Consider the following 17512-nt stretch of genomic DNA (forward strand, 5'->3'; position numbering starts at 1 on the left):
TTATTTTGTTTGATTTTGATGCCTAATCTCTGTTTAGCTCACCCTATACTTACCATCCACAGGTGGTAGGTTCCAGCAAGGTGAGACTGAGAAGGTAAAATGCCATTCACTAGAGTTAGGGAGGATTAGGGAGTTGGAGGCTGTAGCTTTCACTGTTTTATTCTTTTTTGCTTCAAAATAGTTTTCTTAATTTCAGGGTCCATTTTTTGCCTCTGTTTCAGTAACCTTGTGTTAGGAAATACCATGTTTTTTATTTACCTGCCTATCGACCTGTTTCTTCAACATCCCTCTTAAAGTTTTCAGTGCCAGGCAACATCCTCTGCCCTTTATATGGTGTGGCAGCGTGACAGTTATGTTTTGTTATGTATGATTCATAAGAGCAGACTGAGGCAAACTTTAAGACAATGTGAAATGGCCACAGAAACCTTTCGCATATAAATCATAAAATAATATACAGGAAGATTGTTACATGACAGTTTTTTTTTGTAAATGGATACACATGTTAAACCTAATAGCAGGTTATACTGAGGACTGTAAAGTGTGTATGCTGTGCAGATCAATACAGATCTTCCTGTGAAGTGCAGGTCCATTCAATTCATCCTTGCTGGCTGAGACGAGGTGGAAGAGATCAAGACACTGGAGCCTTTGGACAAGTTACAACCTCAAGGTTGTATAAAGACACTGTATTTGTGTATGTTATGTGCTTTAACCCACTCTGTGTGCTTGTGGGTCTCTCTCTCTCTGCCTCTCCCTGAACCTGCTGGCTGGGCTGCAGGTGAGCCTCCCTCAGCCAGCCAGCTGGGATCTACACCTAAAACATTATAAATAATATGCACGTATCCATGGCAGCCATGTGATCTGTAGGAGTGTAGGAGTGTGTTGTCTTATATGTTTACACTGCCTTGGAGTATAGGCCTTTTTTCACAGCAGACATACAGACTTGTGATTGTAGGAAAAGCACAGGTGTTAGTAATAATTCATTATTCATTTTATTCAAGTGTCCCAGTAAGCCCTGACATTGTGCAGTGATAAAGCATGGACAATACCAGGACCATGACACCCAGAACAGGTAAATGAAATTCTTACTATGACATGTCAAAATGGCTTCTGTAAAAAGACATAGTGAATTTCCCTTGTCGACAATAGTGGTGATTTGCAAGAACACTAATAATTTTTGAGTAAATATATTTGAAAATGATCAGGCATAATCACAGTCTTGTTGAAATGCCTTTAAAAACAAATGTCTTTACCATTCAGCTTTACTTCTTATTATCATTTACAATTCAACACAGGAGCATTTACTTTCAATGGAACTAAACTAATGTAGTAATATGGTGAAGTTTTCTGTCAACATTGTAATGTATCTTTGTTGTCGACCAGTAGATGGTGGCAAAGCATCACACACTGGCTGTCTACCTCTATGGCGTTCCATATAGTGGCAAAAAATACCATTCAATGATCATGTTTAAGTTTTTTTTAAGTTTGATTGATTGAAGTTATTTGATGATTAGGTATTGGTATTATATGGTGGGTATTATCTTCTGGCTCCAGTTTTTCATATTTTCCAAACTCCAGCCTTTCCCTGCTGAGATGTACGCCTGTATAAAGAGCAGTGAGCAGAACCATCTAGCTTCCAGAGTTCAACTTTTCTAAAAATGATTTCACAGTGAAAGTTGTTGCAATAGGAGAATGTTGTTTAGGCGAGCTCAAATCCTTGTATACCTCACATACACACATCTCCCACTCCCTCCCACCCCTCACTCACTTACTAACACGCACCCGTCCATCCTATAGTGGAACAGTTGGCCTTGAACAGTATCAATTTCATCTTTTGATGCACCATATCTGCTTCAAAATCTATGAAAACCACACACGATTACACAGTTATCTCCCCTGCCAACTGGGCTATCAGTAGTTTGGGGGTAGAAGCCATTGGCATTTTGCCTCACAGGCATTATAAAGTGTACCGTCAGCCTGGCTGCTAGCGCTTTTGAACGAAATCGTGACAGCTTTGACTTTAACTGGCTGAGACTGAATGAGGTCATATTTAGGTATTGTGTTACATGTCTAGAGTGTCCATTTTGTAACAGCTGCATGCGATGTGTGGCCGACTGCAGCCTTGGTCCAAAGCTGACCACCTATTCACTGCACATGGCCGGGCGGTATGCTGTCAGAGACAGACATGGTCCAACTGGAGGAGGTATGAAGGGGGTGGGGGGTTGGTGTCAGACCCCTGGGGTACGCATGTATGTGCCAATAGCCCATACGCACATGTGGTGTGGTGAAAAATGGACTTGCATTGTTTGATCCATGAATCTGAGACTCTGGCGTGAATCACACATTAAGGCTCTTAGTGAACAGAAGACACTTACTGAAGGATTTTCAAATCTGCTCAGGGATCTTTGTTACAACTCCATGCAAGATATTTTACATTTTGTAGCTATTATTGAGGTTGAAGTACTCCATTTGTTTCACAAACAAAGCTGTAGTTCTCACAGTGAACAAAGCAACATAGTCATAAAAGCCTGCTGACAGTCATTTAGGAAATGCACACATTATGACCAGTGGCAGTGTTTTCGTTGCGGAAAATACTTTCCCATTGTAAAACTTGAGGCTGTTAAGCAGCCTGGAAAATGTTGCCTGATGTCAGCATAGTTAGAATGAATGAGGCAAATGCCATATTTGGCTCTAGCTGTGAGTTGTTGCCAGTCTTTTGTGTGTGAAACTAGCTGTCAAGACACTGGAAAATGTGTGTGTGTGTGTGTGTGTGTGTGTGTGTGTGTGTGTGTGTGTTTGTGTAATTATTTTTTAACAGCTTAACACTCTAATCAAATCAGCTTTCTGGAGTATTTTACACACTGTTGTGGCTCACGTCACCATTAAACCTCTTAACAGAATGTCGCCTTTGTTCACTTGCATTTCATACTAACAAGAGGCCTGTGAGGTATATGCAATATACAATCCAGTTCCTCACACACACCCTGTCATGTGATGACACAGACAATAGACCATACAAGCAACAGAAATCCTCCCAAAAAAATTTATTTTCTTTCTTGTGTGTGTGTGCGAAAAAAGAGTGTGGGTGTGTGTGTGCGAAAAAGAAGTGACGTGCTGTATTTTTTCAGTGGAAAAGTTTGCAGAGCTTATGAAAAATACGTTAGCGGTCATGAAGGAATTTTTGACAAGGTAGCGCAGAATAGATTATGTCTTTTTTTTCATGCACAATTGTTTTCCTGCTGCAGAGGACCATGCTTTTTTCAAACTAGAGGGGATGTATCAAACTTAAAAAAAAAATTAAAAAAATCACACAGCCAAAGAGCTCTTCCTCAAAAATAGATGTCACCTCAAAAACTCAAATTTGTTGATTGACAATGTTACTAAATAGAATAATGCCTTGACCCTTATGTTCTGTTTGGGGTCTTGTCATATGTACAACATACTGCACATTGTCTGCGAATGACTTTTTGGCAAACAGAAATAATATATTACATAATACTAACGATATTTCTGTATTCTGTCATCTTCAAAAATTCAAGTCCAGTTTGTGGCAAGGGAAGGGTTACCATTTCAATACTTTTCTACATATTGGGTTTAGAAGAAGAGAAGACAAAAGCCTTTGAAAATGTTATAATTATTATTATTGTTACTTTGACACATACAGCAGTATTGTGAGCCCCGAAACGATGAGGAATGAGCCACAGAATGAACAAAACACAACTGCCAAATTCAGTGATTTGAGGCAGATAGTTTTGTTGTTGACATTATTGTCAACATGCAATATATTTTGCTCCTGGAATTTGTGTTTAGAGGACATTCACAGGGAGAAAAATGGAAACTATTCCCTTGCTTAATATGAGATGAGGAGGGCACTGTTGTCCTCAGCAAGTATAAAATAAGCTAATTTCTGCAATTTTACTGGTATATATGCATACATATACCTAAAATGGTAGATTGATTAAGCTATATTCCAGACATACATAGAGGCAGCAGAGAGAGAGCAAAAAGTGTATCAGTCTGATCTAACAGTGGTAGGTAAGACCATTTGAAAGTGATTCATGTCCTATTTTGCACTGATCCATAACCCTGTATTTGACAGAGTTAACTTACATCAATCACTTCTCTAAAGGTCCTCTGCTCTCAGAAGCCACTTTTTCTCTGCGCTTGACTAAATAATAGGTTCTGGTTTCTTGTACCCAAGAGACATGTAGACTAGCCCTCCTCTGTCAAAGGAAGATATGATCTCCGGACAAGAGAAAAATGAGAAATTCCTAGGCATTTAAACATTTGGTTACACACTTTATCACTGGGGCTCAATGAAAATAACTTATGTTGTAAGTATCAATCATTCTTTGTCCAGCTATTCATCCTTCAAAAGGCCCTCAAACCCCCAACAATGTCTTTCCCCCCAAAACAACTCCACCCCTCTGTCTACCTGTTTTAATTAAGAGTCAGTCTTGTGCTGTCTTGTGTTAAGCATGTCTTCCTGTCCGTGCTACAGACAGTGTGTGTCTGGGTATCTCTTTGTATGTACGTGTGTGTGTATTAGCATAGCAAAAGGAGCACTCCATCCAGTCTGTCTTGTGGTGGTGCTGCTCAAACACAGTCAAAACCACTTCAATAGGCCAGTACAATAGCCAATGAGAAGCTTTCATCATTCTATATTGGCTAACAAAGCTCTCCAGCCCCCATTATTCAAATGTACTTATATTATTTTAAAGTACATATTTAGCCATCCACTCAGTGCCTGTAATACTGAGCTTTGTGATCAGTATTTAGGGGAGGAATAGATGTATTTTATGAACTTGAGTGAAGGAGGAACAGAGAGGCTCCATACAGCAACTGTCTATATGAAACAGATGTACAGTACACACCTTTTATATCTGTGTTTGAAGCAGCTTAATTGTAAAATGCTGCCACCAAGCAGTTTTTTTTTATGTGTTTACATGATGAAGCTGTGTAAAGAATGCTTTATATTGTTTGTTTATTTGCATCTAGCATGCCCGGCTAACTATAGCAGATTACATTATTTTGTGGGGTTCAATTTATGTTAGAAAAAGCCCTGTTTAGGACTGACATATTCATTGTGTGAGAGCTGTGGATGTGTGGAGCGGTTCTGGATGTTACCATATCAGAGTTTAGTAAAACTATTAATATAAAATAGTTGCGCACTAAGCTCTAACATTTCCCAAACTTTCTCAGTCCTCATCCTCAAAACCTCTTCTCTTGTAGTGTAACATTGTAAAATGTAATCATAATATTTTCAAATAAAAGCAATAAAGCATAAATCCGACCTCTGTGTTACTTGTCTAAGTATGTATTTCTTTAGTAAGCATCCGAACAGGGTTAGGTTATGACAAAACATCATAGTCCATTTGTTATGTATACTTTTATACTTTTCTAACTACCTATCCTGCAAGCACAATGCTGATCATTCATTTCCACATCTTCTGAATAATGTGTGACAATGCTGACTTTTTATCTGGGACATCATTCTTTAAGCATGATTTCATTTATAGTATACAGCATCTGCAGTCCAGTTCATATTAGGCATATAGGCATTTAACATGGTTCTCATTGTAAGAAACATAAAAAAAAGTCATGAACATGTTTATAACCAATACACAGAGCTAATGCTAATTAGTTAGCTGGGTACAGCTGTTCCTAATCTCCTAGCATCAGTCATTTCAGCTGACAAAACGGGTGGTCAACAGTAAGAAATAAGAAGTATGTCTACTTCTATGTGAAATTTGAAAAATGACTATACAAATTTGTAAATTGTATATGCACTGTGATGCTAGGTGTGTATGTGTGTGTGTGTGTGTGTGTGTGTGTGTGTGTGTGTGTGTGTTTGTGTACAAGTTTTCTGAGGTCAGAATCTGTCTGCTGTGAGAAAGTGTTCTTTAAGCAAGGAGGAAATCAAAAATGGTGGCTGCTTTTAAACATCCAAAGTAACCAACATGCATTCTCAACTTTCATGTCAGAAAACTCTAAAATGACCCATGTAGCCACCTTCTGTGCTGCAGCTTGCTTTCAAAGCAATCTCAAATTCAAGCCTAATGCCTTTACCCCTGGCCTTTTGTTCCTATTTTGCACATGGACATCCAAGACAGTGTTGAATGGAACATAATGAATTCTATAAGAAAGATTCATGAGCTTTTCACATGCCATGATGGCAGCAGGATTTTCGATTCAGTTTTAGCACTCCATATGGTACTGCAGCTCAACAACCTACACTACCCAGCTGCTTGTGACACATTTATTGGCACAAAGTGCAGCATCAGTGGCCACTTTGACCAGACTGTCTGTCTGTCAGTTGCCATAAGGACAATATGACTCAGATTAATTGGCCCAGAAGACTTGTTAGACACATGATTATATGTATTCTAATTAAACGGTCATGCTTGGTATAGTATCAGCCCTTGCATGCTGGTTTGTAGATTTAATGTAAACTATTTTGTAACAGTCACTATCATATTGTAGTATACAATATGTTATAATGTGATACAGTATTGATATATTACTTTCTATTTATTTGTCTTCTTTGACCACTCCGGACTACAGACAGCTAAAAAAAAACTTTAAAGGTTGCTTGTTTAAAATGGCTCAAACTTAATGCTTGGTTTAGGACTGAATACAAAATATTGAAAATGTCATGTGTCTAATACAATGGCAATTTAATCCTTTACTATTCATTAGAGATATTGTAAAGTCTGTTGTTTGCCTTGCTTAATTTGAATTTGTGTATTTACGTTTTTACTGAGTAATTCACTGAACTCGTTTGTCTCCATGGCAGCAATAAGTAAACTGCAAACACACATTTTCTTTCCAAAGATCTTATCTATTTTGGTGGTAAAGTACTTTTCAAGGCCATTTTCAAGTATGAGGCCACTGCAAGAAGCTGAGAACCCTTTCAAAGACATTTGGAGAAACCAAGGCCACACAGAGAGCCCATTGGAGTGTTGTATTGATGCTCTGCTAGATAGGCATGGCATAGCCAAAGCAAAGCCTTGTGTTGTTAGCCCTCTGTCGCACCTTTACACTTCTCTCATCTTCAACTATTGTTGCATGGCCTGTCACTGACATGCTGTTATCCCTGCATGAATCCACACATACAATAAGGCTTAAGGGATCCTTTTCTCTGAGAGGAGATAGGCCCGTAGACCAAGACAAAGGCTTCAAACTATCCAAATTATCTCTTCTGGGTGTTCCTCAAAAGGTATTACAGCTATCTGGGAGAATCATCTTAAATGCTTTTGCCCCACATGTCAAAGCAAAAAGTCGTATTGTGCAAAATGCACATTAGTGAGGTGTAAAAAAAATAATCCTTTTTTGCCAGGTTGTAATTTTGTGTTGGCACACACACACTATATCCCCAAGAATGTTACAGAATGTTTGATCTTTGTATGAATGTTGAGTCTGTGCACACAAGATGCTTATTAAAGTGGTAGGTGGAATTTTTCTTCCATCTGATTTATATCAGGTGCAAGACCATGGATGGGTAATTTGGCTGATAGAAGCACTTTTATTACAGAGCTCTGGTTGTAGTGGAAATGATAGGCCTGCTTTACAGCATCTGTGGACTGGAGTTTACCCCTTCTTTTGTCTACAGCTGATTCTCCTGGAATGTTTGTTTAGACTCATCCCCTGAATGTTAGCTTCACCTGGAATTTGTAGCAGCACCCAAGATGGAGACAAGCTGTCAGATGCACCTGGGGCCAGATGTAGATGTATCTATGTCCATTTAGGGCTAACTGTGGGACTGGATATGTTGCACTTTGGTTCCACAATTATTGAGATTTATAAAACAGGACCAGGCATATGAACTTTATTTTATAATCTGATGCAAATAATGCTTATACCTATTTTTATCTATGCGTGATCACAGAGTTTTAGTCGTGAATCATGAGTCTTATGCATCTGGCCCCCTGTGAGGGATAACAAACAGACATAACACAGAGTATCTTTTATCAATATATTGCAAGTTATATTCTTAATCAATGAATACACAATACACTACGTTACAGTAGTTCTTTGCTCCACTGAACTATTTTAAAGTATCTGCTGAGAACGGAGATGTTCTGTATCATTTTTGTAGACCTTGGTGCTGTCACATTCCTTCACTGGCTACAAATGGCAGCAGTGCTCCTGTCTGTGTCTGACAAAGGGCTGTTGTTTTCCCAGCCTTTTCTCTTTTCACACGCCAGCCTCTTTGGCTCAGGGCAGCTGCTGAGGCATTAGAATGAAATTATGGGAATACTTGTTCTACTCACTGACACCGTCAATATGGTCCGAACGTTGATTCTGTTCATCTCTTCTGGCAGTACACAGAGCCATAACCAGATATGCATTTTTAGATTTCTCCAGCATGACCTCAGCAAACCCATAAACTAAATTTTAGGCGTTAGAATCCCAAAAACCTATCACACCTTTCAAGGCAATCATTTCTGTTATTTTTCTTCTAACGCCTTGTTAAAAACATGTGCTTTCTGCAACTTAAAGTCACCCATGGGGAAAACTATCAGATGGCAGATGTGTTGGAAACTGACTTGTCGCAGGTTTTCATAAAATCAGCCTTTGCAGGAGGCTCTTTCACAATGTCAAAGTAGACAACGATGGAGTACTTGGCAAGGGTGCAAGGAACAAACTGAAAAACTGCTTTGCTCAGGAAATCCAATCTTTTATAAACAGAGATTCAACAAGCTATCCTTGTGTAACCATGACAAAGAAGCACACCCAATGGCCAAACTTCCCTAGGACAGGATGTGCTGTCATCTGGGAATTACTGGAATTGTTAGGTCTTTGTAAATTATAGTGTGGTCTAGACCTGCTCTATCTGTAAAGTGTCTTGATATAACTCTTGTTATGATTTGATACTATAAATAAATTTGAATTGAAATTGAATTGAATTGAATCTGAGCTTTTGGGTTTACACCTTATTTTATCCGAATGTCAGGTGACTTTCCCAAAGGATACTAAGCCTGTGCAAGTGTATGTGAGCAACATGTAGCCTAATACTTTTCAGATTCTTAAAGGACTCATACCAAAGATCCTCCAGTCAGAGTCCTGGGTTTAATCTCCATTCATTCCATGTGTCTCCCCCGCTGATGAAGACACTGATAAATCCCTTCTAGTCTATAACATAGGCCTAGGTAAGATTCACACATTCCTATATTAGAACGGGTTGCACCAATGGATGTATTGTAGGACTCAAAGATGGCACCCACTCACTTGAATGAAAACTGCTCGACTAGCACATAACTTAAAAAAAGTGTCTAGCTTCCGTGTTGTGCAGTACACTGTACACGCACATTAGTGTTTCCCCTGCTGACCCAGCTCGGCCCATAGCCTTTACATTGGGATGACGTCACACAAATAATTTCCTGCTCTGGGAAGGTTTCACAAATATAACACCTTCTATGGATTAAAAAAAATCATAATACAAAGGGCAATAATCTACCTTGTTTGCTGTTTGAGGTGTCCTGTCAACAGTTTTATGGACGTTCCTTAATGGTGGTCCATGGGGAAAATCATTTTTTTCATTTTGTTTTCACTGCAATACTACAGTGGCCACAGGGACAAATTTGCACCATGGATGGATCAAACAAACACTTTCACCCAGGAGGCCCTGGTTTGTGTACCATTTGATAGTGATGGTCAAATGAAGCTTCGTGAACCATTGTCTTTATTTTCTGAGCTCACTAGATGGCGCTCTCTGTTCAAAGAAAAATGTTAAAGGAATGGCAATTCAGTGTGTTTTCAACCCTTTGTTGAAGAGAGAGACCCATCTAGTGGGCTCAGAAAAAAGAGAAAATGGTTCACAAAGCTTCATTTGGCCATCACTACTGTTTGAAAATAAAAATAAACGGAAAGCATTTTTTTAAAAGAGGATCAAACGAAACAAAGGGAGCGACGTCACATTCTGCGTCACGTGCGTAACCGGATATAAAGTAAAGTCTGATTTTAACCCAAACCCCGATCCTTTTCTAAACCTAGTATTTTTGGTGCCTAAACATAAACAATTCATTTTTTTGCCTAAACCTAACCAAACTGCAACTGTTTCACAACATTAACGACTTTACTCTCCAGTGGGTCGTATTTCCTGCCACCGCTAGGGGGGCTCATTTATGAAGCGCTCCTGTGGGTCGTATTAGAAGGGTAGGAATAAACAACCTATATTGTTGTATGGTTTGGAGGACTTGTTGCAAATTTCCCTTCAAAGATAGAAACATATTAACAAGTGAGATTACAGTCTGTGAGATGTTAGAAAGCCCCTTCGCACTGAGCATTGTTTTGGCCTCAGCCATCAAGTGTCTGTGAGGTGATAAATCTCGCTGAGTTCTGGAAAGTATTCTGCCTCCATTAAAAATCACTGCTGCCTGATTGCTCAGCAAATTTGTGGAATTGATTTGGTGTGTTGCAGACAGCCACCGACTGGGCAGAGCCAGTCCACAAATTGCATGTGCAGTGTGAAAAAAGTATGTGAAAAAAAGTGAGGTTTACAGATGAAGTTAATGTGTTCAGCAAGACCACAAGCGCTCTACAAATTTTCCTTTTTTCAATAATTCAATTTTTCATTGAATTACTTTTTTTTTTTTTATTATATTTTTTATTTTATTTTACATAAACAGTGTAAAGATATTTCAAACATACATCTCATTATTCCTATTCCAGATCCTTCACACTAGGACACAGACAAAAAATTCAATTCATAAACAAACATATTAAACTAAAACAAACTAAATAACACAAAACTACAAAACACACAAATCAAACAACATAATAAATGCACTCAGATAACACTTTTATCGTAATCCCTAACATTAATGTAAAAATGTATAAAATCAAAATCTCTATGAGACTGATATATCTTCAAAAAGTCTGAGGTTCTGTCTTTACTATTATAATAAATTCTGTCCAAAACAAAGTAGCTTGTGAGTTCATTCCACCAGTGGACTATTGCTGGGGGTTTGGACGCCTTCCATTTTAAAGCTATACATTTCCTAGCTGCCATCAAAGCAAGATCTATGTACATACTTTCATATATATTCCACTTGTCAGACATATTGGTGCCCAAAAGACATAAACGAGGTGAAAGGGGAACATATACATTTAAACACTGATATATCAACTTGGTAACAAATTTCCAAAATAACAAAAGTTGTTCACATGACCAAAGCATATGAAAAAAAGTAGGGTGAAGCTATTTGCACCCCTGGTACAATTAGCTGTGTATGCTATTCGTACCCTGGTGCAATTAGAAATGAATGCTATATTCGTACCCCGTCGGTGCACACAGCGATGCGTTCTATTAATACCCCGTCTGGTACAAATATCATGCATTTACAGTACCTTGGCATATATTTACACACAGTTATCCATATTACTCATGTATTTAGTACCTTTTCGGAATATTACAGATTATATATATATATATATATATATATTACAGATTATATATATATATATATATATATATATATATATATATATATATATATATATATATATATATATATATATTATATATGTGTAGGGGAAGATTGATGAATATTCATTAGGGAACTCATCACTGATTGGCTCGCCCTGACATTCTTACCCTAACCATAACCAATCCCACTCCTCTTGCCTAAACCTAACCAACCCAACCAGAGCAGGCAATGAGTACTAGACATTCAGGGATGAGTCCCCTAATGAATATTCATGAGTCTTCCCCTACCATCCTGCAAAAAAAAATGTGGCGTTCGCGTGCCCTGACTTGCGCAATGGCATGCAAATTATCCAATCCAAAATGAAAAAAAACAAGATCGCCTCACTGGGGAATCAAGCTCCAGACTCCCAGACTAAAGCTCAGTGTTCTAACCACTCACCTAGCAGTTCTCACAGAATGCTGTACAACTGTTTACCATTTCGTGTCTTCAAGCCTCGGTTGCTAGGCAACCATACTGTATACAAAAATAGGTACTAAATAACAAACTAACGGTTGTATGCTTTCACTGAAGACAGAAAGCGCAACTGTAGTATCCATTTCCCGCGTTATAAACTTTAGAGACAAAACTTTCCTAATACGCCAGTTTCTGCTGTCATGGAAAATGAACGTCCGCCATGATTTCGGTGCACGCGAGCAACGTGTTTTTGTTGTTACGTCACAGGGTGTGAATAGCTCAGCTGTGTGGCCGAGGCTATTCGTACCAGGGGTGCAAATAGACACTTCGAAAAAAGTACCTTTGTATTTCTTACAACGCCAACAAAGGAATGATATTTCACTGTTCATTTTATTTAATTTCTCTGGGGTATAATAGACCCTGTGCATTATCTTAAATAATGCTAATTTATGCCTTAAATTATAAGAGCATTTATGTACTTTCCTGCAAATAAAAGACCAATCTTCTTGTTGTATTTCAATCTGAAGGTCTTGTTCCCACTTTTGTCTTAAATAGTCTGTATTTACCCTTGAGCTTGTAGTAAGAACACTATAAATCTTTGAGATAAGTTTATCCTTATTTTTCTCCATATTGTTCATTATAAAATCAATTTTTGATGGTTCAGGTTCTTGCAAAGAACCATGCTCCAAGTTGACTACATGCCTTATTTGAAAATATCTAAACAAATGGGAAGAAGGAACTCCATATTTCTGCTGAAGCTCAATAAATGAAAGAAAAATCCCCCTTTCAAACAAATGTGAAATTACTCTTATACCTTTATCATACCAAAGTTTAAAAGTATCACCTCCACAACAAGAAATACCTGGATTTCTCCAAATTGGGGAAAATGGGGAGTGAGTATTTTTATATCCTAACAATTTATGACACCATTTCCAAATATGGAGGCTATTCAGTATAACAGGATTTCTAATGATTTTAACCACTTCTTTAAGATCCATATATGGTAAACATTCCAAGTTATATGGACCAATGTGCAAGGATTCTATTCTTTTCCACGAACATGTTGTATCTAAAAACCATGATTTTATCTGTTTGAGCTGAGATGAGAAAAAATAATAATAAAAATTGGGAAGCTTCAGGCCACCAGAGTCATATGGTAAGTGTAAAACAGACACCCGGACATGTGGGGATTTGTTATTCCAAATAAAGGAAGAGATAAGACTTTGTACTCTTTTAAAAAAAAATTGTGGTGGGGTAATAGGGAGATTTTGAAATAAATGTAAAAATTTAGGCAAAACAGACATTTTAACTATATTTACTCTCCCCATAAGTGAAATGGGAAGTTGGCCAATTCTTTTTAACTCCTCTGATACTTTATTAATTACTGGAAGGTAATTCAAACTAAATGTATCTTCCATTCTTCTAGGGATGAACAAACCCAAGTATATAATAAACTGTTTAGACCAATTCCAATTGAATTGATTCTTAAGAAAAGTACAATCAAAATTGAAAATTGGCTTTATCTCAGTTTTATCCCATTGAATGACTTTTAAAAACTTTAAACAACGTGGTATTCAAAGTCATCATACTGTGTGTCTGTTTGATTTTCAAGAGTAACTGGCCACATTGCTTTGTCAATTAACGTGGGACTGATTGCAAGGTTGTCTTCGACTACCTCACTGCTTCGTATGCTTTAAGTTTCAGAAAAAGGACTGAGGTCAAAGAGTGCTAAATTGGCTTAAGAATGCTAATAGGTCATAATCATCTCAGTATTTTCAGTCAAATCTGATGAAAAAGGCCTGGCTGACCTCTGATTTTCTGATTTGGTTTGTACTTTTCCCAGACTTGGCAGCCCGTGACAGCTAGAGAACTGTAATAAGAATGATCTGACATGAGTATAAATACTTTCAATGGGTAATTGACCCTTTTCCTGGACACACACACTCCGAGATCAAAAGGGTATAGCCTTTAGACTCCAAGAGCAATGATTAAACACATTTCAGAGGTATTTCCCTTCCATTTCCAGGGCAGATCTGGCAAAGGCATATGAGATGTGTTTCATTAAGTTGTATCTTGAAATGTGTGTGTGTGTGTGTGTATGTGTGTGTGTGTGTGTGTGTGTGTGTGTGTGTGTGTGTGTGTGTGTGTGTGTGTGTGTGTGTGTGTGTGTGTGTGTGTGTGGAGAATACAGTAAGCCTAGGTATATGCATGTATGCTGCTCTATCTGTCTGTCTATGTATATGGTGCACATTTTTAGCTGGTGAGGCGGAGTGACGTGGCGTGTTGCCAGCCAAGTCTCAGTGTTTCTCAAGAAAGACAAATGGCATTGTTCCAGGAGCAGATACCAGCTTTACTGCCAAATCCCTGCCGGCTGGACTGAAATTTCAGCCATGTAAAGAGAGCAGGAGTGGAGCAGGGCCTGACAAAAGATGACATTGGCTTGTAAGTTTATGGCGATGACGCTCAGGGGGACTCCATTATGTGGCTGTCACACAGCATTAGGCGAGACAGCAAACACTTTCATGTGTGGATTACCATTTACCCATTGGAGATAATAGATATTTGTCTTAGCTAATCCATTCCTCTATTGATTTTTTTCCCTTTAATAACTTCTTGCAAGCAAGCAAATTTTAATAAGTGCAAGAATGCTGACATGTAAGAAGCTGGAACAAAGGGCTATGTTTGACACGGATAAGTTCTTCTTTTCCATACAAAAATGAGATATAAGATCATTTTTGACAACCATATTTAGTTTAAACATCATAAACATATAGTGTGATAACTGTATATTACAGATTACTAAATTTCAAACTTGAAAGATTCAAGTGTATCCAAATATCAGTGAAGCTGCTAAAATAGTCTTCATTTAATACAATGCTTACGTGAAGAATAGGTCGGCTGGTAAATAGTTGTGTCTCAGACAGAAGAGGTCAAGACATGTTCACGTGTTTTTCACATTTTTGCCCATTGTGTCTTTGTTGTGATACAATAGTTCTCATAACATACCATTACCATACTTAATATTTACAAAAACAAAAGTCTGGGAATATTCTTTATTCTACTATATATCTGTCCGTATATCCAAAGTCTGAAATAACGTATTTTCCCGTGCCATAGATCACCACCGTTGTCCCAAAACTATTAAAAACACACCAGTAAACCACACTAAGTGACATGTTCCTTTTTTACCACAAAGGTCAAGCCCACACACACACACTCACACACACACCCTTGTTGCTGTAGTACTTGTTAGAGCAGAAAATGTGTATCAATCCACCGCTGAAATTAGTCCTCAACAAATACACAATTTACTTCTGTTTGAGAAACATTTGCTAAAAACTACAGTGCCCAGGTGTTTTATAAAATAATGTAGTCTCTTTTCAAATGAATGTATAAATGTACTTTTCATGGGATGTGTGACAAGAAAAATAAGATAAGAAAAATAATGAATATCATGAACCATATGTCATATCCATAATTTATTATATCACGTTTTAGACAAAACTCTCTTTTTATTTCTGGACATTGCTTTATTTATAACACAGAAGTACATTGGCTCTGCAGTTAAAGAAGTCATACTAAAACAGAAAAGATCATTAGTAACATTAACAGATTAGAACGATACATCCTTATTGAAATTCCTCAAGCACAGTTTCTTGTATTATATGTGTATCAGTGATCAAACAATGCCTCCTTTGACCCCCACCACTTAAACAGCTAAATTGAAAACAATAACAACAAAGTTTCAACATAGAAAAGCCATGATATCATATTTAAAGTTGCTGAGAAAATAAAGATTATGCTGCTTCAAATTCTACCTCCCAGGCCCACAGCATATCATGATTATGCTCACTGTTTCTAAACACAGATACTTCAATTGTCAATTCACTGCATCTATATAGCCTACGTATACAATGAAATATTAAAGTGATAAAGAATGTGTATATTAAAATTGTGGTCAAAAGACATTCCCTTCTTCATTTTGGTTCAGCTGTATGTTCAATCAATCTACAAAACATGCCTTTTTGTCTCAGTTCTTGAAGGTTCCTGGGATGGTAAGAGAGGGAGGCACGTTCAGATGTTTGGTGTCTGGGGAGTTTTCGTCCTCGGCTTCGGCACAGGTGAAGGTCGTTGTCCTTCAGAATCTATGGAGAGCTGTGCAGGCCTGTTTTCAGTGTACTCATTCGGGTGCATAGTCTCATACTCTGGGCTGATGGAGTCAGACTCTCGTTTGTTTAGAGAAAGCATCCTCAGCTCCCCTTTATCCCTGCGTCTCATTTGGGTTTTGATGCGTCTGTGGCAGCAACATAATATGATGATTATGATGAGCAAGAGCAGAATCAGACTGGCTCCACCTGCTAGCACTGCTACAACCGTTGCGGATGTAAAACAGAACAAAGTTGGTGGTGGTGGACCTTTACAGGTTGGACGGACAGTGTCACTCTTCTCCTTGCTGACTTTGTTTGCAACACTACATGTAAAGCTCCTCTCCCCTTTCAACTTTGCCAGTGATATGCTCAGTGTTGGTCTTGTTTCGCTTGTTAAGGTCTTTTCATCAAGTGTCCATGAGAACACCAAACCCTGAGGATAGGCTACATGGCAATTTAGATTAACAGCACTAGACTTGGGGTCACACATGTAAGTGAGTTGAGGTTTTGATACCTTGTCCATCATACAGAGACGATGAGTCCACGTGTTAACCATTGTATCATTGGGAATCAGCACCTTAGCTTGGTAAGTCCCTGCACTTGAGAATTGTAGGTTCTTCAGCAAAAGAGATCCCACTGTAGAGATGTCCTCTGACTTTCCAACAGACACTCTGCCTTTTTCTCTGTAGAAAATGATTGTGCTATTATGAGTCCATCTCAGCGTATGTGAGTTTGCAAGTCCATCATGCACAAACGGCAGCATTACACTCTCTCCAACTACAGCATAAAGATCACAGGCGTCCTTGTTTGCTGCTAAGAGGTTGATTAATCCCGCCAGAATGATGAGTGTGGCAGCAAAACATGCCATGATACCACGATAATAATCCCTTGAGTTGAATTTTTTCCTTCTTTAGTCTAATCTATGATTTTTTAAGCTGTGAGCGAGAGACAATCATGTCAACATGAGTCGTTTTGCCACTCAGAATATAACTGGCACATAAATGACAAACTTTGTGCCCTTCAAGAGAAGTGAATCTTGAGTAGGAAGGAAACTAATTAGTCAAGAGTCTGGTTTCAGTTCTCTGAAGATGACAAAAAGCAACATCAAAATCATGTGGCAACTTGTTCGCCCCTCAGTAGCTTATTTATATACAGAGATAGGAAGTATTATACTCAAGTAGAATTTTCAGATATTTTTACTTTACTTTACTATTTATTTTTGTGCCGACTTTTTACTTTTACTCCTTACATTTTTAATATGAATATCGCTACTTTCTACTCCTTACATTTTACAAAATTGGCTCGTTTTAGTTTAAAATAAACTTAAGTGGAGTTACCGTTATTAATTTTTGCGTCATCTATACCGAATTCAATCTAATTGGATGGGAATATACGTTGCACTTGACGCACCACTACAAGACGACTCGACAGATTCGGCGGCATTCATTCGCGGCAAATCATTGCGCCTTCATGGCGGTAACG

General features: G+C 38.1%; 1 protein-coding gene across 1 annotated transcript; it reads right to left on the reverse strand.

The window, feature by feature from the left end:
- Window positions 1-15369: 15369 nt before the first annotated feature.
- LOC116038780 (hepatocyte cell adhesion molecule-like) lies at window positions 15370-17086 on the reverse strand. Its single transcript, XM_031283443.2, has one exon. The coding sequence runs from the start codon at window positions 16896-16898 to the stop codon at window positions 15957-15959; it is 942 nt and encodes a 313-aa protein (XP_031139303.1). The 5' UTR covers window positions 16899-17086; the 3' UTR covers window positions 15370-15956.
- Window positions 17087-17512: the final 426 nt, after the last annotated feature.

The sequence above is a fragment of the Sander lucioperca genome, chromosome 7 (assembly GCF_008315115.2).
Source record: "Sander lucioperca isolate FBNREF2018 chromosome 7, SLUC_FBN_1.2, whole genome shotgun sequence".
Taxonomy (NCBI): Eukaryota; Metazoa; Chordata; class Actinopteri; order Perciformes; family Percidae; genus Sander; species Sander lucioperca.

Excerpts from the sequence above, each read along its gene's own strand:
- LOC116038780 (XM_031283443.2), bottom strand. The coding sequence starts at position 16,898 with ATGGCATGTTTTGCTGCCACACTCATCATTCTGGCGGGATTAATCAAC.